Here is a 25,683-nt window from a genome sequence, read left to right as displayed (position 1 = left end):
GCTAGAGGCGGCGCAATGCCCCGCCTGGATGGGGGTGTTGGGAGAGGAGCCCGAGGTGAAGGCCTACTACTCCCAGCACAACAATCTGGAGACCCACGACGGCCTCCTGTACCGGAGATGGCGGGCCCCCGGTCAGGGCAGAGATCTCCTGCAGCTGTTGGTGCCTCGGTCGCTGCGGTCGCAGGTGCTTGAGCTGGTCCACGGCTTGGTGGGGGCAGGACACTATGGGAACGCCAAACCTCTCCGCCACCTCAGGGGACGGTTCTACTGGCCTGGCTGTCGACGGGATGTGGAACTTCATGTGCACTGCTGTGACACCTGCACGGCACAGAAGGGCCCAAACCAACGCTCCACTGCCCCCCTTCAGCAGTACCTGGTGGGGGCCCCAATGGAAAGAGTGGGAGTGGACGTCCTAGGGCCTTTCCCCGTCACAGAGTCAGGGAACCGGTATGTGTTGGTGGCTATGGACTATTTCACGAAGTGGCCAGAGGCCTACGCGGTGCCGGACCAGAGCGCAACGACGACGGCCGAGAAGCTGGTGGAGGAGATGTTCACCCGTTTTGGGGTCCCGGCTGAGCTCCACAGTGACCAGGTGCGTAACTTCGAATCGAAGGTCTTCGGGGAGATCTGCCGGCGACTGGGGGTGGAGAAGACGAGAACCACACCGCTCCACCCACAAAGCGATGGCTTGGTTGAGCGCTTCAACCGCACGCTGGCCACCCAGCTCGCCATTCTCACCAGCCGCTACCAGCGGGATTGGGACCGATATCTGCCTCTGGTCCTTTGGTCGTATTGGACTGCGGTGCAGGAGTCCAGCCAGTGCACACCTGCCGCTCTGATGTTTGGACGGGAGCTCCGGACGCCTGTGGATCTGGTGTTCGGGTCCCCCCCCGAGCCGGAGATTGATGGTGGGCCAGAGACGGACTACTACAGGAGGCTGAGGGAGCGGCTGCAGGTGGTTCATGACTACACCCGCCAGGCCCAGGCCAGCGCCGGAGTACGACAGAAAAGAGCCTACGACACCAAGTGCCGAGGGGGGGTTTTCATGCCTGGCGACAAGGTTTGGGTGTACTTCCCGGTTCGCAAGAGAGGAGTGTCCCCCAAACTCTGCAGTCACTGGCAAGGGCCGGCAGAGGTCGTGGAGCGGCTAACAGACATGGTGTACCGTATCCGCATGCCGGGCCCGGGGCGCATGGTGGTGTTGCACCGGGACAGGCTCTCACCGTACCGACCGCTCGCTCCGGCAGACGCCGGGGCAGGGGATGATGGTGGCACCCCACGTTCTGACCCGAGTGACTTTTCCCCCGCCGGTCGTGACCGGCCGGTGCGCCAAAAGAAGGCACCTGGACATTTGTAGGACTTTGTGTGGGGTAATGGGGTCGTCGGGGACGACTGACCCCTTAGGTGGGGGCTATGTAGCGGGTCAGGGCTGTTCGGGGTTCTGTTTGTACAGTTATGTTTTGTTTATGTTGCCATAGTGACAGGTGACGCCCTCTCGCTGCGACGGTGTGTCCTTCCGGGGTCAGAGGGTGCCCTGTGTGTTGTTGTTGCTGTTGTTTTTTTTTTTGTTGTTTTTTTTTTGTTTGTTTGTTTTTGCCTGTCCCGTTTGGCTCTTTTGCCATCAGAATTATTGTCTAAAGGCAAAGAAAGATGCCCAACGGGTTTACTTTACCAAATTGACCATCCCAGCCTTGCCATAATGGTCTATTTGATTCACCTTTTATTGTTTATTTTATTTTCACTTGCTGAATACGGGACAGACTTGACTGGGGGAAAGAAGGGGAGAAAGAAAGAGGGAAAGAGAAACAGCTGAGAAGAGGGACGGGGGAGAAGGGCAAAAAACAAAAACCAACAGAATGGGCAGGGAAAAAAAAAAGAAAAAGAAAATGCATATATCGATCACCTGGATCACCTGTTGAGAAAGAAAAAGGAAAACAAGCAGAAGAGAACAAGAGTAATAGAATAAACAACATCACAATGATATATGGGAATATGACAGTAAATACTAAATATTAAACATTATTGTGCAGCACATAAGATCAACAGAACACAGTGTGCTTTGAGGTAGGAGCCAAAAAGGGTGTAGTTTGTGTGTGTGAACACCCGTGTGTACACCTGTGAGCATGGACGCGCTTGTTTTTTTTAAAAGGTTCCTTCATGTAATGATCTGCTAGAGGGTGTGGGGGGGCAACAGCCCCGTCCCCCAGGGCATGAAGCAGGTATGGAGGAGATCAAAACTCCAGACATCCAGAGGCCCTCAGAACACAAGAGACCAAGGAAGACCAACTTTATGCTGTTCAAAGCAATGCAGTGGCATTTATCAGCCCTCATCTTGTTACAGCAACATAAAAAAACAACATTGGACAACAACAATATGTCTGCTAACATATTGTAGCGGGTCAGGGCTGTTCGGGGTTCTGTTTGTACAGTTATGTTTTGTTTATGTTGCCATAGTGATGGGTGACGCCCTCTCGCTGTGACGGTGTGTCCTTCCGGGGTCAGAGGGCGCCCTGTGTGTTGTTGTTGTTGTTGCCGCGCTGAGCAGTTAGCTAGCGGCAGTGTTCTTCTGCAAATGTTAATAAACGGCTGTGCTCCCTGGCTAGCTCACGGGAAGCAAGACCAAACGATACCTCCATCTCCTCCTTGTCTGAGTTCGCCACAATATCCATGCTATATATATGCTTTCATTAATGCAGCAGACTCTGACAGTTACAGGTTTAGAATCTGGTCATGTGACTAAAACCATGAGACATTTATGTCCAGTGTTCATTGATACTGGATTTTTTTAATTCATTTATGTAGAAGAAAGGGTTAACAAGCTTAAAAACTGAAGTAAGCAGAAAATAAAACAAAAGTTAAACACACAGTATCGCTCTCTAACTGCTCCTCTTCCTGGAATGAAGCACAGCCTGATAACCCTCCCTCTTCTTCCTGCTCTTAAACACAGCACCTCCTCTCTGTCCACGTGTTTCCTCGTTCCCTTGCCTTCAGATCTGCACTTTGAAGATGGGTGTAACCAACATGTGGTGACATGTAAGAGCTGACAGGCTCCATTCACTGCAGAAACACATGTTGTTGAGATCAGAGATCAGACTAGTTTCAGTTATAAGGAAGAGAAACTCACACAGTCACTGACACTGAGAGGAGAAATGGCGCAGAAAGGAGTTCAGCTGGACCGAGAAACCTTCTCTTGTTCCATCTGTTTAGATCTACTGAAGGATCCGGTGACTACAACCTGTGGACACAGCTACTGCAGGAACTGTATTAAAAGTTTCTGGGATGAAGAGGACAGGAAGGGAATCCACAGCTGCCCTCAGTGCAGGACAACTTTCACACCGAGGCCTGTCCTGGAGAAAAACATCATGTTAGCAGCTTTAGTGGAGCAGCTGAAGAAGACTGGACTCCAAGCTGCTCCAGCTGATCACTGCTATGCTGGACCTAAAGATGTGGCCTGTGATGTCTGCACTGGGAGGAAGCTGAAAGCTATCAAGTCCTGTTTAGTCTGTCTGGCCTCTTACTGTGAGAAACACCTCCAACCTCACTATGATGCAGCTCCGTTAAAGAAACACAAGCTGGTGGCCCCCTCCAAGAAGCTCCAGGAGAACATCTGCTCTCGTCATGATGAGGTGATGAAGATTTTCTGTCGTACTGATCAGCAGAGTATCTGTTATCTCTGCACAATGGATGAACATAAAGGCCATGAAACAGTCCCAGCTGCAGCAGAAAGGACTGAGAAGCAGAAGGAGCTCGAGGTGAGACGACTAAACATCCAGGAGAGAATCCAGGAGCGAGAGAAAGATGTGAAGCTGCTTCAACAGGAGGTGGAGGCCATCAATGGCTCTGCTGATAAAGCAGTGGAGGACAGTGAGAAGATGTTCACTGAGCTGATCCGTCTCATCCAGAAAAGAAGCTCTGATGTGAAGCAGCAGGTCAGATCCCAGCAGGAAACTGAAGTGAGTCGAGTCAAAGAGCTTCAGGAGAAGCTGGAGCAGGAGATCGCTGAGCTGAAGAGGAAAGACGGCGAGCTGGAGCAGCTCTCACACACAGAGGATCACAACCAGTTTCTACACAACTACCCCTCACTGTCAGCACTCAGTGAGTCTACACACTCATCCAGCATCAATATTCGTCCTCTGAGCTACTTTGAGGATGTGACAGCAGCTGTGTCAGAGACCAGAGATAAACTACAGGACATTCTGAGAGAGGAATGGACAAACATCTCACTGACAGTCACTGAAGTGGATGTTTTACTGTCACCAGCAGAGCCAAAGACCAGAGCTGGATTCTTAAAATATTCACGTCAAATCACACTGGATCCAAACACAGCAAACAGATATCTGTTATTATCTGAGGGGAACAGAAAAGTAACATTTATGGAAAAAAAACAGTCTTATTCTCGTCATCCAGACAGATTCACTGAATGGTGTCAGGTCCTGAGTAGAGAGAGTCTGACTGGACGTTGTTACTGGGAGGTGGAGTGGAGAGGAGGAGGAGTTGGCGTTGCAGTCGCATACAAGAATATCAGCAGAGCAGAGTGGGGCGATGAATGTGGATTTGGATACAATGACAAATCTTGGTCATTACGTTATGACTCAAATGGTTTTAAATTTTGGCACAACAATGTCCAAACTGTCCTCTCAGGTCCTCGGCCCTCCAGAGTAGGCGTGTACCTGGATCACAGAGCAGGTATTCTGTCTTTCTACAGCATCTCTGAAACCATGACTCTCCTCCACAGAGTCCAGACCACATTCACTCAGCCGCTCTATGCTGGTCTTTGGCTTTATTTTTCAGCTGGAGCCACTGCAGAGTTGATTAAAGTCAAATAGAGACGACAGGTTCATGTTGATCCCTGACCATTATATGTACTTGTGTAGTTTCTAAATGAGGCTTTACATTTTAGAAGCTGAGAAGTTCAGTGGTCCATTGATGTGTGAAAATAATATTGCACTGATTCAAACTGTACTTACATTTATATACCTTAAATCAATATAAATCTGAATTTGTTCTTATGGCTGATAATCATGTGAGTTTAAATGATACTACTCTTCATATTCAGCATGTTTGAAATCTGTCATCAGTCTGGTTAGTGGTTTTATTCTGTAGTTGCTGTAGTGGGTTGTCAAATGCAACAATATATTGGAGCTGCAGTGATTCATCAGTTAGTCAATGATTAGAGAATTGATTGTTTTATCATTATTTTAGTCACCTGTGCATCGAGCTGATGACAGCACCATACAAAAGGATCTGGAGGAGGTTTGGACACTGCTTTAATGTTATTTTGCTATTAAAAGATAACAGAATGAATGTTTTATTTACACTAATAGTTGTTAATAAATAGGTTTTGCTCAATCAAATTATGTTCTCATATTGTTTTTTTTTATCATCATTGTTACATAACATCAATATCGACATTGTACACATGCAGTTATAGTGATGACACAGTGTAATTTGTGGCTCAGCTGCAGGGGAGGGGTTGAACAGTGGGTTCAGGGTGTGGTTTCAGGGGAGCCTGGTTGTTGCACCCAACAAGTATCATCTAACCATACCTTCCCTGTTTCAAGAAGTGAATCAAAAACAGTGAAACAAATGAGATTCATTCAATCTAGAGGATTTCTGAAACGGGTTTGCAGCCTTAAGTTTCCAGTTTGAAATAATGACACATTCTCTGAATGTCCTTCATCAGCTTCCAGCTAAAGCAGAATAAAGTGTAACACAACTGTTATATGTGGTGCACAATTCCCTAGATCACAGCGAGTCTGTTGCACAAAGTCAGAAACTTTTGGTGTGGGAAGCAAACATTTAACAGGCATCCACTGCTTAGTGTTTTTATGTGATGGGAATGAAATAAGAAGATGTGTTAACACTTACAGTCTGAGCATTTGTGTCTCATAGCGATCGTGGAAAACCATCCATCCATCCATCCATTTTCATCCGCTTTATCCGAGGCCGGGTCGCGGGGGCAGCAGCCTAAGCAAAGAGGCCCAGACCTCCCTCTCCCCAGCCACCTCCTCCAGCTTATCCGGGGGAATACCAAGGCGTTCCCAGGCCAGCCGAGAGATATAATCTCTCCAGCGTGTCCTGGGTCTGCCCCGGGGCCTCCTCCCGGTGGGACATGCCTGGAACACCTCACCCAGGAGGCGCCCAGGGGGCATCCTTGTCAGATGCCCGAACCACCTCAGCTGACTCCTTTCGATGTGGAGCAGCAGCTGCTCTACTCTGAGCCCCTCCCGGATGGGAGGGGAGCGATCGTGGAAAACACATGACATAAATGATATCATGACCCTGCTCACGTGGTGGGTTTGGGCAGTGTGAATAAGCTTCACATTGCTGCAGGGGAATCAACAGGTGTAATCCTGCCACTATACGAGCTGAAACACTTTTTATGGGGGAGGATACTTACACACTTCATAAACCAACAAGAAGACTCCCCGGTACCAAATAAAGTAAGGGACAAGGACCAAATGGCTATCCCAAAATCTTTGAAAGAGTAGCGAAAACTAATTTCCAAAACTGATGAAGCATTGAACATGTCCAGAACGTATGTAGAAGGGTGGCTGTAGCCTGCTCACATTTGTCACAGGTAGGATCCAGATCTGGTCTAAGTCTTGAAATTTAGTCTTTGACCAGTGTAGTCGATGTACAATTTTAAACTGAATAACAGTATGACGTTGGCAAATTGAAGATGAATAAATCCTTCTTATAATTTTCAGCCAGTCTTCCCCTGAGATTTCAACGTGTAAATCCTTTTCCCACTTTACCTTTAGATGATTAAGAGTGGTTGAGCTAGTGTTGGATTAGTTTATTATATATGTTACCCATAATTTGTTTCTGATCGAATGCAACTTTTGAAACTATCACCACTTGGATGAGAGGGGAAGCAATCAGTATGCGAGGATACAAAGTTTTGTAGTTGTAAATATCTAAAAAGATTATATTTGGGTATTGAACACCTGTTTACCAGCTGCTTGAAAGAGGCAAATTTGTTGCTTATATAAAGGTCTTATATTGACAGAATGCCATTTTTACACCAAACCTGAAAGCCTCCACCTAACAAGGAGGGGGCAAACATATTGTTTCCAATAATTGGTACAAAGAGAGAAAGACTATGTAGTCTAAATGATCAATGTCACACCTCCAATGGAGCAGTACTCTAATATTGGCTGACCAATAATAAAACTGAAGGTTAGGCAGAGCCAGTCCACCCTGTGGACATGGCCTTTGCAGGATGTTCTTTCTTAAATGTGGGTTCTTCTTGTTCCAATTAACTTGTCATAACTTGTCTAAAGGGCTGAAGAAATGTTTGTTACAAATATAGGGATAGGGAAAGGAGCCTTGGCAACACATTCATTTGAAATAAGTTAATCCTCCCACAGAGGGAAAGGGATAATAAATTCCAGAAATGGATGTCCTTTTTCCAGATTCTCCAACATTGGCAGGTAGTTTGCTTTATAAAGATATTTGTAACAGCTGGAGATCCCGATTCCAAGGGATTTAAACTTCTTATTATTGATTTTGAATTAGATGGGATATTTTTTGCAGCTGTACTGATTGGGATGAATTCACTTTTCTGAGGATTTATTTTGTAGCCAGACATTGAACCAAACGTTTGCAGACAGCTTAGTAGTTTTGAGGTGTTTAGTGTGGGGTCAGTTATAAAGAGATAGATCGTCTGCGTAAAGTGAAACATTGTATTCTTGGCCTCCTCAGACGACTCCACTGATACTAGTATCTTGCTGTATGGCTGATGCTAAGGGCTCTATAGTGGGGACAAACAAATGTGGAGATAGGGCAACCCTGGCTAGTGCTCTTATAGAATTTAAAATAACAAGCAGCATATTATTAGTATGCACAGCTGCCACTGGTGAATTGTAGAGAGTTTTAACCCATGATATGAATCTGGGGCCAAAGCCAAATCTTCTCAAAGTATAGAAAAGGTAGTCCCACTCCACCCGATCAAAGGCCTTCTCATCAAGTGCATCAAGCATCAAGTGACCAGATCAGGTGTATCAGTTGAGGGAGAGTCAAGAATTATACTTAAGAAACGTCCAATGTTAAAGAAAGAGTATCTGCCCTTGATAAAGCCAGATTCGTCTGTGGAAATGATTGTTGGTAACGCTACCTCTAAGCGCTGTGATAAAATGTTTGCGAGAATCTTCGCATCGGTGTTTAACAGTGAAATCGGCAGGTATGAGCTACATTGGAGAGGGTTTTTATTCTTTTTCAGAATGAGCAAGACAACCGCTTCTCGCATGACTGGAAGGAGAGTGCCAAAAGAATAGGACTCTGAAAAGACTGACAGCAGAAGTGGTGCAAGTTCATTAGAAAACATTTTTAAAAATTCAGATGGGAAACAATCTGGTCCAGGGGTCTTGCCACTTTGCATTCCACCAATCGCCATCATGACCTCCTGGATGGAGAGGTCCCTTTTGAGTTCAGTAACCAGTTTAGGGTCAACTGTGGTTATATTGTGGCGACTACAGAAGGTGTCCATAGCAGACTCATCTTGGCTTGACTCTGTAGTATATAAATCATCAGCTATTACAGAGATAAACTGTTTGGATGACTTTTGACGTTTTTGATATGCTAACACTCTGCTGATTTTCTCTCCTTACTCGTAAAAAGTACATCTAGACGTTAGGATAAGTCGCGCTGCTTGCTGTGTTGAAATAAGATCAAATTTGATTTTGAGGGCCTGACATTCTTTAAGGATGCTTTCCAATAATGAGTGACTATAGTTATATCTAGCTGCAAAATGCCATCTAATAGCTGTTTCAAGTGCTCAGTGTCAGCTTTTTTTCTTGCTGCGGAAAATGAGATAATATGGACTCGAAGATAGGCTTTCAGTGATTCACATTAAACTGAAAAAGACATTCCAGAGGTCTGGTTTCGTTGAAGAAAATCTTTAATCTCAGATTTTGTGACATTCACAAATGTTTCGTTAGAGAGTACAATGTCAATGATTAGAGAATTGAGTGTTTTATCATTATTTTAGTCACATTTAAAGCTGGTTCCAGTTTCTGAAAATGAAGATTGTTGATTTTCTTCATCACATATGGAATTAGTGTCTCTGAGGTTTGAACTTTTAAAATGTAACAAAAATTTGAATCCTTAAGGATTTATATTATATAAAGGCCTGTATATTGTAGAGGATAAACATGTTTAATTGTCACTTATCCTTAAAGAAGTAAGCCTTGATACGCGCTTCATCAAAGACTTCCTGGATTTGTCGACACACGCTCTGTAGCCTCACCATAGTGTGGCCCATCCCTCGTGTTTGGTCCCCCAGCACCAACTTGTTGTGAAAACAGCAGAACACAGCATCCATCAGACAAGCGGCTCAAAATAAGTTGGACAATGCTGTGGTTGAGGTACTGCAACTACATGACTTGGATGTGCATGAGAAAGCTAAAAAGTGCTGTGGTGTTCTTCAGAGATATTTGACTCTTGTGAAACAGGGGAGCGTGAAAAGACTGTAGTGACTTGAAATGTGGCTGATGGAGGTAGTCAGGATGCCTCTGTGCATCTAGCTGATGACAACGACATAGAAAAGGATCTGTTAGTGGAAGAGGTTTGGGCACAGGTCTGCTTTAATGACTTTTGTTATTGAAAGATAACAGAATGAATGTTTTATTTATACTAATAGTTGTTAATAAATTGGTTTTGCTCAATCAAATTATGTTCTATTGTTTTTATCATCATTGTTACATAACATCAATATCCTATGGAAACCTGTTTCTGCCACAAAAAAAAGGGATCCATAACTCGAAATTTTGACTTATTTTCCTCGAAATTTCAACTTATTATTTCAGGCCAGATATGGCATGCCATCATATAAACAGTGCCATCTACACCAGGCCGGGCCCATATCTGGATGACATACAACTTACCATGCCAGAAGTCAGCCAGCAGTGCCAGCTTGACACCAAATCCGGGCCAGACCTGTCTGCTATGTGGGAGCATCATTACCAACAATATTAGTCCCATACATATTACTCATGAGCAGAGATGGGCAGTAACGCGTTGCTTGTAACTTTTTTCAAGTAACGAGTAAAGTAAGGGATTACTATTGCAAAAACGGTAATTAGATTACCGTTACTTTCCCGTAGGAACGCTGCGTTACTGCGTTACTAAAACCGTGATTTTTTTGCAGAATGTCTCATGACAGTGACGTAAGCGAGTGCGATGTTAGTGACAACAGCTGTCTGCAGATCAACAATGGATAATATATATATAGTGCGGGAGAGAGTATGAGCGTGTAGCGTTTAAAGCGTGGAACTACTGACCTTACTTTAAGTTTTATTCCATAAAAAGTGACAAAAACATTGGCGTCCATTGTACATGGGAAGAAAACTTCTTTCTACACCGAAAAAAACCCCTAAACAAGCACCAAGTGCACAACGACGTTGAAGGAAACGGTTTCCAAGGCCTAATCCGTGGATCGACTTCCTTCGAGGCGTGGACGTCTATCAGCAGAGAATGTACCTTAGTCTGTAACACAGTCAAATATATTCTCAGGTAATATTCAAGCATGCCATTCAGCGTGTTAGTACGAGCTCGGGAGCAGCTTGGGAGAACAAGAAAACAGAGACTGCTTCAGGTTGTCTTCCCAAATTGACTCAACTTTATTCACAAGTACAACAGTTTATATAGAGGGTAAAATTCATGAGACAGCAGATTATCAGTTTAAACCAGTACAGACCAAGATAAGGGAGCGTCTTCCTGACCTTGGGTGAAGAAGCATCCTTTGTGTAGTTTATCAGTTCAGCTACAATTGTGATTATCTCAGCGACATATTTTCAAGGCACAAAACAAAGAGTTCTTTCATTAGTGAAATCTGAAACAAACCATCTGGCCTTCAACAGGCGTCTCCTAAAAGATTAAGAAACTAATGTAGCTGAGGGAGTGATCTCTGTGGTATTTCAACCTTGTACCAGCCTGTGATTCTCACACATCAATTCTTGGGTCAAAGAGAAAAATAACTAAAACAAAGGGGCCTTATTGAATGACAGAGTTTTCCTGCATAATGTCACTATAAAACAATATCCTGTAAATGCTAACCGTAGTGCTAAAATTCACAACAGACGTAATGGGAAATTCACAGAGAAACTCATGGATTCTTCCACTGACCGCTGCGGCACACCTGCACCAGAGCACACCTCCGCCTACCACACTCCTGCTTTACAGGTGAAAATAGAGAAACAGGACAGCTAGTCTTTGATTTTATTTATTTTCTGCTGTGTTTTACTTGCATCTTTTTGAAAGACTGAGTGTAAACACAAAAAATATTTTATTTTATGTGCTGGAATGTGCAGAAAATAGGTTTAAATATTAACCCTTTAAGACCTACCATAGAACCAAGTCTGCCAGAGCTTACTTTATATTTTTACATGCTGTAGTGCCATTTTTGGGAGCATTTCAAGTTGCTATACATCAATACAACTGTTATAGCCCATATTTTAATAATATGTATGCATTAAGTCCATAGTAACTACATTAATTGCAAAAAGGTGCAATAAACTACAAAAAAAATTGAAAATCGTTTTTGTTTTTTTTACATATGTTTCTACTTGGAGAAATTTAAGAGGCTTATCCCTCAAAACTTTCAATACAAAAAAGTTGCAAAAAATAGTTTACAACAACAGGAAATTTATTGTGAGTGTCTTCATAGTTTTATTTTTGAGATACACCAATTTTTATATACTGCAGGAAAAACGAAAAACAATCCTATGATGCAAATTTGCAAAGAAAACAGCAGGTGCATCAAAATAAACTATTTTAAGCAGTGCAATTCGAGTTCTAAGCATCCCAGCAACTATTCAGAAAAGCATAAAGTCAAACATGACTTATAAAAACACCAGTATAGGCTCTTAAGGCCTACAAGTAAAAAACTTCATTTTCTGCGAAAATGACGTCACTTCCGGTTTTGGGCAGGAAATGGTGGACATGCGATCGTTCGCGCTGACGTCTGTTTCAATGTGGGAAGTGTTACGAACAGCTGATCAGCTCGGCAAAGCGTGTTTGAATATTATGTTTTTGTTCCTGCAAGCTCTTTTTATGCAATTTTTGCAAAGCTTTATGTGGAAGGAAACTGTGACTTAGGACAAGCTGATGGTATAAGATGTAAGTACAACTCCTCCGGTTTCATATGCAAAAAAAATTATTGCGCTAGCTTATGCGGTTGCAGTGCTACTGGGATTTAAAAATAGTTACGCAAAAAAGAGCGTGCCCGCTCCGACTGGCTTCAAAGGGTTAAACAAATTTCTTCCAGTCAGAGAATGTTGCATATAATTACATTTTTGCTTGATGCATAAAGGTAAAAGATTAAAACTAATAAAACAAGTTTTAAAAAGAGACTTTTCCATTTGATTACATTTTGTATGATGGATTATGCAGAAAAAGTAGAATTGGGCTGAAAGATCTATCGCTTTATCACCTATTCAGGTTGTAAATTGTGTTTTTAAAAAGTAACTAAGTAACTAAGTAATTAATTACTTTTGAAAAAGTAATCAGTAAAGTAATGGGATTACTTTTTGGGGGAAGTAATCAGTAATTAGTTACTGATTACTTTTTTCAAGTAACTTGACCAACACTGCTGATGAGTGTATAAGGTACACATTTTTGTATCTGGCACAGGAAAAAAAGCACAACGTTGTCTGCAGATTGATGAGAAGTTACTCTGAACCTGTCTTCCAAAAAACTTCAAAAAATTCCTTGTTTGTGTTTTGTGATATTAAACACAAGCCAGTGTTTCCAGGTAAGGTAGAGAGGTCTGTGTTCGCAACACTCATGCATGGAAATGTATCAATAGTGTGTGTTGGGAGCTGATAACAAGCTAAGGCAGCCAGGAAATGTTTGTCCTTTGTTCTTTTAACAATGCTGGTTAATTCTGTCTGTGGTGGAGTGTGGTTTGTTGCTCGGCTGCAGGGGTGGAGCAGTGGTCGGGAGGCTGGTTATCACAGCCAGCAAGCATTGTCTAATCATACCTTCCCTATTTTAGTTGCTGCTGGAGCCGGAGAAGGAGAGAAGTGAGCTGAGGGTGAGGTTTGGCCAGAGAAGCTTCAGCTCAAGAGATTATTGTTGTCATTGCTGTGATTCTTTATGTGATACACTGATTTGATGAGTAAATGTTGATTCTTATTCAAACTGTTTTTGTGGCTTCTCTCAGTTTAACACCAGGTTTATGAACTTGCTAGCTAGATAGTGTTAGCCTAGCTTTGCTGCTGCATCTCGGCTCATGTTACTTAAAAATTAACCCCACAGCCTTAAAAACCTTATATTAAAATATATCTGTGAAATTTTCTGTTAATTGTTTGAAGTAGAAAAGTGAGCAGCAACTCATAAAAGCCCAGACAAATCTTTTTTCGGGGTTGTGAACCTATATGAACCTTTACAACATATGAACTGTATATTCTTAACCACGGTATCTATTTTTATGCTTTGTGCCAGCTTTAGAACATATGGGGCATCTATTAATGTCAAATCCAGCCTTTCTTTAACAACATAAGCAAACTGCTTTTATATTTAACAAACATTTCTGTTTAATTAAATTTTAAATATTAGTAATAATTATACCCAGCGTTTTCAGTGGAAGAAACGTTTCGTCACTCATCCAAGTGACTTCTTCAGTCTCAACCAGTGTTGGGTAAGTTACTTTAAATTAGTAACTTAGTTACATTACTAGTTACTTATATCAAAAGTAACTCAGTTACTTCAAGTTACTCGTTACTTTCAGAGTAACTAGTTACTAGGGAAAGTAACTTTGATTTTACTCAGAATTCTCTTGTTAATGTGTTTCTTCCATAACTTTGCCAGTCTTCTAACTTGCTTACTTGCCACAAGTGCACTGTGCCACCTACCAATAGAAAGGAAAAAATAATGTGCATATTTCCACGAGAGAAATCCCACGTCTGATTCTATCCTAGCCTGCTTTTTACATCCAACACAAAAACCGCAGTCGTGGTGCTTTCGATTGTACTCAGAACTCGGAAATTCTGCCTTCTGAATAGGAAGATGTAGCTAACACCAGACTGCAGATGAGCTGCATACAGGGCTGGACTGGGACAAAAATATCGTCCCGGGCATTTTGACTAGAGACCCACCATTATAGGAAAAATCATAAAGCCTTTGAATGAAAATAAACACTGTTGTGACAGTGATGTACACTGTTCTGATGGTATATATGTATCAATCTATCAATTGTTTGTTGTAAGACTCAGATAATTATTTTTTTAAAAGCTAGATATTTTAAATGAGAATAAGAAAGAAAAGTATTTCCTTGTGCCCCCCTTTCCCTGTTAATGCCCTACCTGCTCCTTGGCAAAACTTTGCTAGACCCGCCCCTGCACAGTTACCAGCTGTCAGCTACTTAGAAAAGGATCCTGGTGTTATTTGTCTCTCAGAAACAGTTCATAACTTCCCTTCAACTCATTCATGTTAAATGGTAAATGGCCTGCATTTGTATAGCGCTTTTCTAGTCTCTAAGGACCCTAAAGTGCTTCACACTACATTCAGTCATTCACCCATTCACACACACATTCACACACTGGCGATGGCAAGCTACATTGTAGCCACAGCTGCCCTGGGGCGCACTGACAGAGGCGAGGCTGCCGGACACTGGCGCCACCGGGCCCTCTGGCCACCACCAACTAAAAGGCAAACCTGTTTCTCCATCACAGCTCTGATGATTCAGTAAGGACATCTCCTGGTTTCATCTTCATGTTTCCCTCTCACCAGATAACCAAACCATATCATGACCAGCAGCTTTACAGCTGTGGCTCCAGCAAACATCAGCTGATACTAGAAATTAATATTAAATACATTCTAACAACAGCTGATCAAGCTTAAACGTGCTGCTGTTGTTTAGCGCGACATCCGCTGGTTTCCTCTTTCTGGCGCAAAGTGGGCGATAAACAAACAAGAGACAAAAGCCGATCAGCTGATCATTGATCAGTTTCATGATTGAAGTAGAAACAGGAGAGGGAGGGGTGAGAGAATGAGAGAAGAAGAGGCAGCTGTGCAGCGTAAACACAGAATAACTCCAGCTTTGTGTCTTTTTCATTGTAGCTGAAGTCCGGGACAAACTGTTCCTTTTCACCTCAATACGAAAACGCATGATATTTTTACAGGGACGGTTGGCAACTCTAATAATTAACCTTATGAACAAAATAAAGTTCAACATCAGTAACATAGCACCACCCAGCTGTATAGAAACTCCGTCATGCTAGCTAGCATGCAGTACGAAAAAGTCAGCATAACGAAAATAAACTCCACCTAAACTTGGTTTATATCTGACCCAGATGGACTGCAGGTCATAACTTCTTACCTGAAGTTCAGATCACCTGACACTCTCGGACCAGCGGCCGCTTCGGGTCTCTCCTCTTGCCTCCCTTTTCCTTCATCCACCTGCTGGCCTCCACCACTTGCTAATGTTATTGAATCTGTGGAAGCTCCGCGATAGCCACCACACGAAGTAACGAATAACGAGCCTATCTAAATCCCAGTAACGAGTAACGCGTTCCTGGTTTTGGCATAATAACTAGTTACCGTGCTCATTACCACAATAATAACGTAGTTACTGTAACGCGTTACTTAATAACGCGTTAGTCCCAACACTGGTCTCAACTGACTGCAGGTTTCCCCAATCTGATAAACAGTACATTTGCATAATGACTGAAACCAGCCCACTGAAGGAACAATGGGCTGGGAGGTTACCTCTAAGGATCAAATAGGCTTCTAAATAATCTTCTGTTTTTTCTCCCTCTGCTTTCCGTCTTTGAGGCTCAGAACCAGCACTCCCCACATTACATCAAACTCTTACAAGTCTAGGAGCTGTTGAACAGAAAGACATCAACTGAGTGGTAAGTATTTTGGTTTTTCAATGTATTAGTAATTGTCAGTGACATTTATATTAATCAGGCTGAAATTTAATCATACTTTAGTTTCACTTATTGTATCATTTTTGTGCATTTGTGATTCGGTTTGGGGAAGTTGTTTCTTTCCTGATCTTTTCCTGTCTTCTGTTATTAGACTTGAGATATGACTGCACTATGCTGTTGCTGTTGACTCTTAGTCACCTATAGCTGCCCTGAATCATGTTCATGTCTTTGTCATAGTATCATAGTTTAGTGTTTCCCAGTTTAGGTTTGCGTTTTGTGTTCATTTTGCCTTATTTTTGTACTACTTTTATCAGCCATAATAAATGGCTCGTTTTTTATTTTGTGGCGCCCTGAGTATTATGCGCAGTAAGAACAAGTCTCAGATGTGTTCCTTATGTGTTCGTGCCCACCCCCCATCATCATTTTTTGCTATTTGTTGTGACAATAGTTTGCATCATAACACAGAGCGAAAAGCTCATTTGCTCCCACCTGATGTGATGTTAGGGCGATATTTAGTTTCGCCAGTAGGTGGCAGTGGCGGCTCAGCCAAACGGGTAACTGGCAAAATAATCCTTCACAAAAGTAACGCAGGCCAGTTATTACAATGGAAGCCGCCAGTAACACTGAATTGTTTTGCTGTGTTTCAGGTGAGAGCAATATACGAGAACTACATACATTTATGTAAAGTTGATGCTTATTTAACATGTTTGGAGTGTAATTCTTGTTTATATGGTGTTTAATGTGAGCGAATAAGGGAGTTGTTTCACGTTATCTGTGGGTAATCCTAGTAACATTTGTGCGCTAGCTAAGTCATGTTAGCCTCCTGCATTAATCTCTGTAACCGTGTTGTTCCATCAGTAAGGTGAAAGGAAACTGTTAGCGGGTTTCAGTTAAAGTTATAGGAAATAGACCAGCCAGTACATGTTATGTTGTCTATTGTGTACTGGTCATTTTCTCTGTGTGTTAAGGGCTGATTAATACGTGGCCATTACACGTAATGCCACAAAAGTAACGCAGGCCAGTTATTACAATGGAAGCCGCCAGTAACACTGAATTGTTTTGCTGTGTTTCAGCGCAATAAATCTTCATGTGCACCTGAATGAACCCTGTCGTCCTTCAGTGTGTAACATAATTTGGCGAGCCACCAGCCAGGAGCAGATTTCCTGCTCCAGACAAGAACCTAGAACACGTTAAATCAACATCTGGTAAAGATGGAACAACTACAGGATGAGATCAGCACAGCCTTGTGGACACTTGGGAAACCCGAACTCACCAAGGTATGCCAGCATCTTAAGTGCAGCGAACCAGCAGGGGTGGGTTTTAAAGGACAGTCCCGACGTGCTCTGATTCGGCTGGCAGAAAGTACTCTGGACGAGATTGAAAAAACAGAGGAATCTGAAGTGTTTCAGCAGTTCATCCGTGATCTCCAGTCATTCATACAGTCATTACAAGAACATCCTGTAGCTGAAGTGGAGATACAACGAGCAGAGCTCAGTGAGATAGAAAAACTGAAACAAGAGTACAGTCAGCTCCAACAAGCTCAAGCAGAAGCACGACGTGTTCTGGAAGAAAAAATTGAAGCGTTGGGGACCGAGTTTAGAGGTGCAGCTGGGATAAGTGAAAAACAAGTAAGTCAGCCTGCACCCTTTACTACACCAGAAGTGACTCTGAGAAAAGACTTTCGGATCTGGGGTCAGATCGGGGAAGCAGGACAAAAAGACAAGTTATCTTTCACTAGCTTGACCAACCAAATTGATTCCGGGCTTAAGAAAGGCTACTCAGAGACTGAAATCATTGAAGCTGTGATTAAGGCAGTAAGCCCTGGCCTTCACCTTCGAGACTTGCTGGAAGTGAAGCGTGACCTCACACTTCCCACACTAAGAACTATATTACGGGGACATTACAAAGTAGACTCGTCAGCTGACCTGCTTCATCAACTCATGAGCATATCTCAAGACCCCAAAGAATCTGCTCAGTGCTTTCTGTTCAGGGCAATAGAACTCAGAGAGAAATTGCTCTGGAAGTCTGGTGATGACGATGAAGGGGAGCAGTTCAGCCCAGACTTAATTCAGCGCAAGTTCCTGCGCTCATTAGAGACTGGCCTCCTCAGTGAAGCCGTGAAGTTTCAGTTAAAGCCTTATCTTAGCAACTACCAAGTAACAGATGAGGTTCTAATTGAGAAGATAAATGAAGCAGCCAGCCTTGAATTAGAGCGACAAAATAAACTGAGGAGAAATACTACAGTAAAAACACCAAGGATAAATGAGGTACACACAGAGTCACAGCACAACCACACCCAGCCACCTTTGAACAGTGAACCAGACAGAAAGGATGAAACCCAGACAAAGGGGGGTGAAGGAGGTGCCACAAAGAAAAAGCAAGGACAGAATAAGGGCCTGGATTCAGAGACAGCTAAGCTGATTGAAGGCCTGAAAGCTGATGTGCTTGAAGTAAAGAAAATGTTTAATGAGACTTTGGAAGCAACAAAAGTAAGGTCAAGTATGGACAGTCGGTTCTCTCCTACAACAAGACGTGCTAGAGGTTGCCAAATGTGCAGAGAGGCTCAGCTTGGTGATCTGTGTAGACACTGCTATCGCTGTGGTCAGGAGGGTCACCTTTCCCGAGGGTGCAGGCAGGCTAGGATCACCCAGGGAAACGGGAGGGGGCTACTGAGCCGGGACCCACAGTAGCCCACTCATCACCCAGGTCCCAGGTAAATCCTGTCTATGGGCAAGACACCCCGCATCAACAAGCACCACAAAATGACTTCACACGCACTGAAACTGGCCCCAAAGAGCCAAACAGCAACAAATTGACAAGTGACACATCTAATGGTTATATACCCTCACAACGGCAAACCAAGCTCATCAGCCTCATTGGGAAAAGATGCACAGTTCAGTGCCACCTAGATAAGGTACCAGTAGAGGCCCTGTGGGACACTGGAGCTCAGGCAAGTCTGATTAACAATGAATGGCGAGAACAACACCTACCACACAGCACTGTCAGGCCACTTGCTGAGCTGTTGGGAACAGAACCTCTAGTGGCTTTAGCAGCTAATGGTAGTGAAATCCCATATGATGGGTGGGTAGAGACAGAATTCTATTTGGACTGTAACCCTGAAAATTGTCTTCTAGTCCCAATGCTTGTATCCAGTGACCCCAATGTTGCACAACTGCCCATTATTGGATTTAATGTAATAGAGGAAGTTGTGAGTAAATGGGGCAAGCGACAACCAAGCTCACGCAACGTTCGAAAAATCAGCCAAATCCTTTCAGTATCAGTACACACTGCTAAATCAGTACTAAAACTATTGCAGTCACCAGACCAAAACCAAAGTGTGGGCACAGTATTGGCAGGAAAGAGGGGACTATGTCTCGCTGCTGAACAGATTACCACCACATATGTCCGTGCACACATTGGAGCCCAGTTTTCAGGACAGAGTCTGTTATTTGTCCCGAATGAACCATCACAGTTGCCTGAGGGTCTTGTCATCCAAGAGGGACTGGTCACCATAATGGAGGGCAGGTCAGTGTACATCCCAGTTGCGATAGCTAATACCAACAAGCGGGATGTCAACTTAATCCCTCACACTGTTCTGGGACATCTGGAAGAAATAAAAGCAGTGTACCCCATCACCCCTGAAAAGACACAAGACTCAGTGGAGCAGATTTCATCACAGCCTCCTATACAGGTGAATGAGGTTATGAACACACCCTCCTCCAGCCATAAGCCACCTCAGTGGGACCCTCCAGTTAAGTTGGACCATCTCAGTGAAAATGAACAACAAACGGTGAGACAGCTGTTAAGAGAGGAATGTCATGCTTTTGCTTATGATGATAAAGATGTTGGGTGCATCCCCAGTTTAAACATGCACATCACATTACATGACACAACACCTGTTCGAAAAACCTACATATCTGTGCCAAAGCCTCTGCACCAAGAGGTGAAAGACTATCTTCAAGACCTGCTGAACCGTGGGTGGATTTCAGAGTCTAGGTCACCCTACTCATCTCCAATCGTCTGCGTTCGGAAGAAGTCAGGTGAATTGAGATTGTGCTGTGATTACAGGGAACTCAACCGGAAGTCAGTACCAGACAGACACCCAATTCCCAGAATTCAGGATATGCTAGATTCCCTTCATGGCAGCTCCTGGTTCTCTGTTCTTGATCAGGGGAAAGCATACCATCAGGGGTTCCTGGACCCTGAAAGTCGCCCCCTGACAGCCTTCATCACACCTTGGGGCTTGTACCAGTGGAACCGCATACCCTTTGGCCTCAGCTCAGCCCCAGCAGAGTTTCAGCGGAGCATGGAGGACTGTTTAAGGGGACTGCGGGATGTAATCTGTCAGCCATATTTGGACGACAACCTAGTCCACTCTACTTCATTTGATACTCATCTTGAACACATCAGAGCCGTCCTTCAGAGATACCAAAAACATGGTGTCAAACTCAGCCCACAGAAATGTAACATCTTCAAGAAAAAGGTACGTTTCCTTGGTCGGATGGTGTCCGAAGAGGGATATACCATGGACCCAGCGGAAATAGTCCCTGTACAAGCTCTGAGAGACAAACCACCATCCACAGTGGGGGAACTGAGTCGGGTCCTAGGATTCCTGTCCTACTATAGATCCTATATCCCAAACTTTTCAAAAGTGGCAAAACCCCTGTACCAGTTGCTGACACTGCCTCCAGATAAAGCACCGCCACCAGTGCCCAGGGCAAAGGGGAAAGTGGTTAAGACAAAACCGAAAGGTCGACCACCGCCTAACACACCCATTAAATGGACTGAGAGCCATCAAAATGCCCTAAATGAGTTGACTGACTGTCTAACACAGCCACCTATTCTGGGTTACCCTGATTTCTCAGAGCCCTTTGTACTCCATTGTGATGCCTCACAACAGGGCCTGGGAGCTGTGTTATATCAAAAGCAAGCAGGCAAGATGAAGGTCATTGCATATGGCTCAAGGACATTAACACCCCCTGAGAAAAACTATCATATGCATTCGGGAAAGCTGGAATTCTTGGCTTTAAAATGGGCAGTCTGTGAACGCTTTCGGGACTACCTATATTACGCCCCACATTTTGTTGTCTACACAGACAATAACCCTTTGACATATGTCCTTACGACAGCAAAGCTGAACGCCACAGGCCACCGCTGGGTGAGTGAACTGGCTGACTTCAACTTTACTATCAAATACCGGCCAGGGAAGAAAAATGCTGATGCAGATGGCCTATCCCGCTTACCACTAAACATTGAGCAGTATATGGCACAGTGCACATCAGAAGTCAAACAGGGTGTCGCTAGAGCTGCTGTTGAAAGTGCAGTATTGCAGAGGGAGAATCTGCTGCATGAAACTGTTGTTGTCAGCCTGAGTGCCGTCAGTTTAGTGCAAGACGCGGTCACACTGTCTGCTGGAAAGTCTCTGTCACCCGAGGAAATCCGAGTGAGTCAGGAGAAAGATCCCATCATCAGTCGCTTTTTACAACACAAAATCAACAACTACTTACCAAAAGGTCGTGCCCTAACAGCAGAACCCCCTGATGTCAGAATCTTGCTGAGGCAGTGGAGCAGAGTGCACATAAATGATGATGGGGTCCTCTATAGGAGAGTGAGAGGCAGAGACCAGCTTCTTCTCCCTAAAGAGCATCGTGACACTGTGTTCAGGGAACTGCACAAAGAGATGGGACATTTGGGGGCAGAAAGAACTCTGTGTTTAATAAGGGACAGGTTCTACTGGCCTCGAATGCAAAACGATGTGGAGCATTTTGTAATGCATGCCTGCGAATGCCTCAAGAGAAAGCGGCCAAGTAAGATTACCAGGGCCCCACTGACCACCATTACAACGACATTCCCATTTGAGCTTGTGTCCATAGACTTTTTGCACCTTGAGACTTGTAAACAGGGATATGAGTACATACTGGTAGTGATGGACCACTTCACACGTTTTGCACAAGCTTATGCAACAAAAAACAAATCTGCAAAAACAGTGGTGGATAAGGTCTTCAATCACTTTGCTCTGAACTTTGGTTTCCCAGCACGAATCCACCATGACATGGGCAGGGAATTTGAGAATCAGATGTTTTCCCAGTTGCAAAAAGTCTGTGGTTTACGTGGCTCTCACACTACCCCATACCATCCACAAGGAAATGGGCAAGTGGAGCGTTTCAACAGAACTTTGTTGTCCATGTTGAGAACACTAACTGACCTTGAAAAAGCAGACTGGAAGGAATCATTGACAAAAGTGGTGCACGCCTACAACTGCACTCGGAATGAGGCTACTGGGTTTTCCCCGTACTATTTGTTGTTTGGCCGTACTCCAAGACTCCCTATAGACATCTTGTTCAACTTGCCTTCACAGGAACAGCAATTAAGCTACGAGGAGTATGTGACAAAATGGCAATCCCGAATGAAGGAGGCCTATGAGATTGCATCTATGGCAGCCCAGAAAGAAGCTTCAAGAGGTAAACAGTATTACAACCGTAAGATCTACGGAGCTCAACTTCATCCGGGGAACAGAGTCCTGCTCCGCAACCTCAAGGAGAGAGGAGGCCCAGGCAAGCTTCGGTCATACTGGGAGGATACAGTGTATGTGGTGGTGAGTCAAAAAAGCCCTGACATCCCAGTTTACGAGATCAAGCCAGAGAGGGGAGGAAAAAGCCGCACAGTACACAGGAACCTGTTGCTTCCATGTGACAGTCTACCTGTAGAAAAACCACACAGACAGGAGCAAAACGAAAAAAGAAAAAGCCTGAGACAAAAAGGGGTAGAAGCTCAACAACAGCTACTACAAGAAGACACAGACGTGGAGAGTGAGGATGAGGGTGAGCTTGTGTGGAGGTTTCCACAGCAAAACAGTACCACCACCATTATCCCTCCAACCCTGGAATCTCTGGTGGGTGAACAACAACTGGGGGAGCCTCAAACAGCTGACTTCGACCCTTTCTTACAGGACCACAGAGAGATACACGAACCTGAGTTGCAGACAGCAGAGCAACATTACAACCACCAGGAGTCACAGGATGAACAACAAGATGAGCAAGGAGACAGTGACTCCAACAGTGAACTAGGGTTGTCACCTGTCCTCAGACACCCCAAGAGAGAGCGACGTCAGCCCAAAATGCTGACATATGATATATTAGGACAACCCACAGTCAGACAAGCTGATATGGACAGTGTTAAGATGGGAGCTATTTGCACCCAGAGACTGTGGAGGCCTTGGTGGCCTGAAGATATACCAGCAAGGTGTGAGAGACAGTAATAAGAAACTGATCCAAAATGAAGACATTTACATGAACATTGTGACAAGCAGAATAGAGCAAATGTAGCACCAACAGACAATGGACAGAATCTAACATTCATTCTTATGGTGTGTGCTAACTTGTCACATGCTGAACGTATGATGATGATGACCATCTGTAAAAGATGCCTTGATATGTAAACAAAGTTAAGTGTGGTAACAGACTAGTGTATTGTTGGCCGAATATTGAGTCTGGTTACAGTCAGAAATTCAGAGTAACATGATGAACTTGTTTACTAACCTTGAGGGAGAAAAATGGTTACTTGGCACAACATGATTCATGATTAGCTTCTACCATGACTTTTAATTTGCTGAATGCAAATTGTTGAATTGCAATGTTTCATTGAACAGATGTCAGAAGCATGTGTAGCCATAATTGTTACCCAGGGATAGGTATACTAATAGTACACAAGAAATGTACTGACAACGGCAAACATGTTCAAAGAGTTTAGGAAAAAATAGACGGAAGCCTTTTTTTTCCCTCTTTCTTTCTTTTTTTATTAAGTAGGGGAGGGTGTGGCGCCCTGAGTATTATGCGCAGTAAGAACAAGTCTCAGATGTGTTCCTTATGTGTTCGTGCCCACCCCCCATCATCATTTTTTGCTATTTGTTGTGACAATAGTTTGCATCATAACACAGAGCGAAAAGCTCATTTGCTCCCACCTGATGTGATGTTAGGGCGATATTTAGTTTCGCCAGTAGGTGGCAGTGGCGGCTCAGCCAAACGGGTAACTGGCAAAATAATCCTTCACAAAAGTAACGCAGGCCAGTTATTACAATGGAAGCCGCCAGTAACACTGAATTGTTTTGCTGTGTTTCAGGTGAGAGCAATATACGAGAACTACATACATTTATGTAAAGTTGATGCTTATTTAACATGTTTGGAGTGTAATTCTTGTTTATATGGTGTTTAATGTGAGCGAATAAGGGAGTTGTTTCACGTTATCTGTGGGTAATCCTAGTAACATTTGTGCGCTAGCTAAGTCATGTTAGCCTCCTGCATTAATCTCTGTAACCGTGTTGTTCCATCAGTAAGGTGAAAGGAAACTGTTAGCGGGTTTCAGTTAAAGTTATAGGAAATAGACCAGCCAGTACATGTTATGTTGTCTATTGTGTACTGGTCATTTTCTCTGTGTGTTAAGGGCTGATTAATACGTGGCCATTACACGTAATGCCACAAAAGTAACGCAGGCCAGTTATTACAATGGAAGCCGCCAGTAACACTGAATTGTTTTGCTGTGTTTCAGCGCAATAAATCTTCATGTGCACCTGAATGAACCCTGTCGTCCTTCAGTGTGTAACAATTTATTCAAGTGACGTTTCACTTAAGTTTTTGGTCTGCATTTCACTCTACAGACACTCAGCTCCCACTGACTGACAGAGACTGCACTTGTGGCTGAACAATAAACACATTTTATTTTGATTAAATAAGTAATGTAACTTATAAAAAAACAAAGTTGTGGAAAGCCTAAACTTAGTTTCAGAACAATTTAATCTGAGACTTTGTTTCATTGTAAGCTTATAACAATGATGGCAATATAATTGTTTTTTGTTAGGCAGAACAGTGTCCAGTATGTTGGCTGATATACCTTTTTGCATTTGAAAATCAAAGTTGGGTTGATTTTAACACCGTTACAAAAAGTGTTGTTAATTATTCTTTTAGAATCATATTTGCATACAGTGTTATATTAATATAAGTGTTGTACTATGAATTTTAAGGATGATAAAACAATGTGATTTTTAAAAAAGTATTGCAGTAGTATTGCACAGTCAGAAACATCAAGTTATTAGTACTGTATATGTGCAATGAATAATTTGTGCTAACATAGTTATCTTAAGCAAGCTTTACTTATTTTTTTGAGGCAATGAGTTTGCATAGTTTTTTGTGGGGGGGTTCTGGACACTCAATAGATTTTACACTTTGGTTGTCAGTGAATTACTTGCCTTAGCACTCCCCATACTTATTTATATCATCCATCTTCTTCTGCTTATCTGGGGCTGGATCGCGAGGGTAGCATAAACACGAAAACGCAGACCATCCTCTCCATCCTTCTCCTCCTGCTTATCTGGTGGAACACAAACGCATTCCCAGCCTAGCTGAGACATATAATCTCTCCAGCAAGTTCTAGTTCTATTACTAGGCCTCCTCCCTGTACAACATGCCTGGAGTTTCTCGTGAGGCATTCTAGTCAGATGGCCAACCGACCTCAATAGAAATGTGTAAATCTCAGAAATACTGGAGCAGTGTCACTGTCTTGTCATTGTCAATCCCGTTTGTGCATATAAGTTCAGTTCAGTCATCCAGTCAGCCATCTTATGTTGTGTTCTTCCAGCCCTTATAATAAACACCCTCGTTGTTACTCCCCTCGAGTCTTAATAAAGCTCATCTTGTTCTTTGCATTTTAACTGACATTTATTTCGGACAGGAGGATTCTTCGACATGCCTTAACATGTAATGATCTCCAACCACAGCCGATACAATGCCGTCAGAACTAAAAAAAAATACAAACT

General features: G+C 43.4%; 1 protein-coding gene and 1 long non-coding RNA gene across 2 annotated transcripts in view; both read left to right on the top strand.

The window, feature by feature from the left end:
* Positions 1–25,683, top strand: part of LOC145425560 (uncharacterized) — a 270,059-nt gene that overhangs the window by 68,900 nt on the left and 175,476 nt on the right. The gene's annotated exons all lie outside the window — the stretch shown is intronic.
* LOC113019471 (tripartite motif-containing protein 16-like) lies at positions 3,135–5,696 on the top strand. The gene has a single exon (XM_026163212.2). It carries the CDS (start codon positions 3,150–3,152, stop codon positions 4,824–4,826), a length of 1,677 nt encoding a protein of 558 aa, XP_026018997.2. The 5' UTR covers positions 3,135–3,149; the 3' UTR covers positions 4,827–5,696.

The sequence above is a fragment of the Astatotilapia calliptera genome, chromosome 3 (genome assembly GCF_964374335.1).
Source record: "Astatotilapia calliptera chromosome 3, fAstCal68.1, whole genome shotgun sequence".
NCBI lineage: Eukaryota > Metazoa > Chordata > Actinopteri > Cichliformes > Cichlidae > Astatotilapia > Astatotilapia calliptera.
Note: the sequence above shows the minus strand (reverse complement) of the source record. Positions and strands in the feature narration are given on the sequence as shown.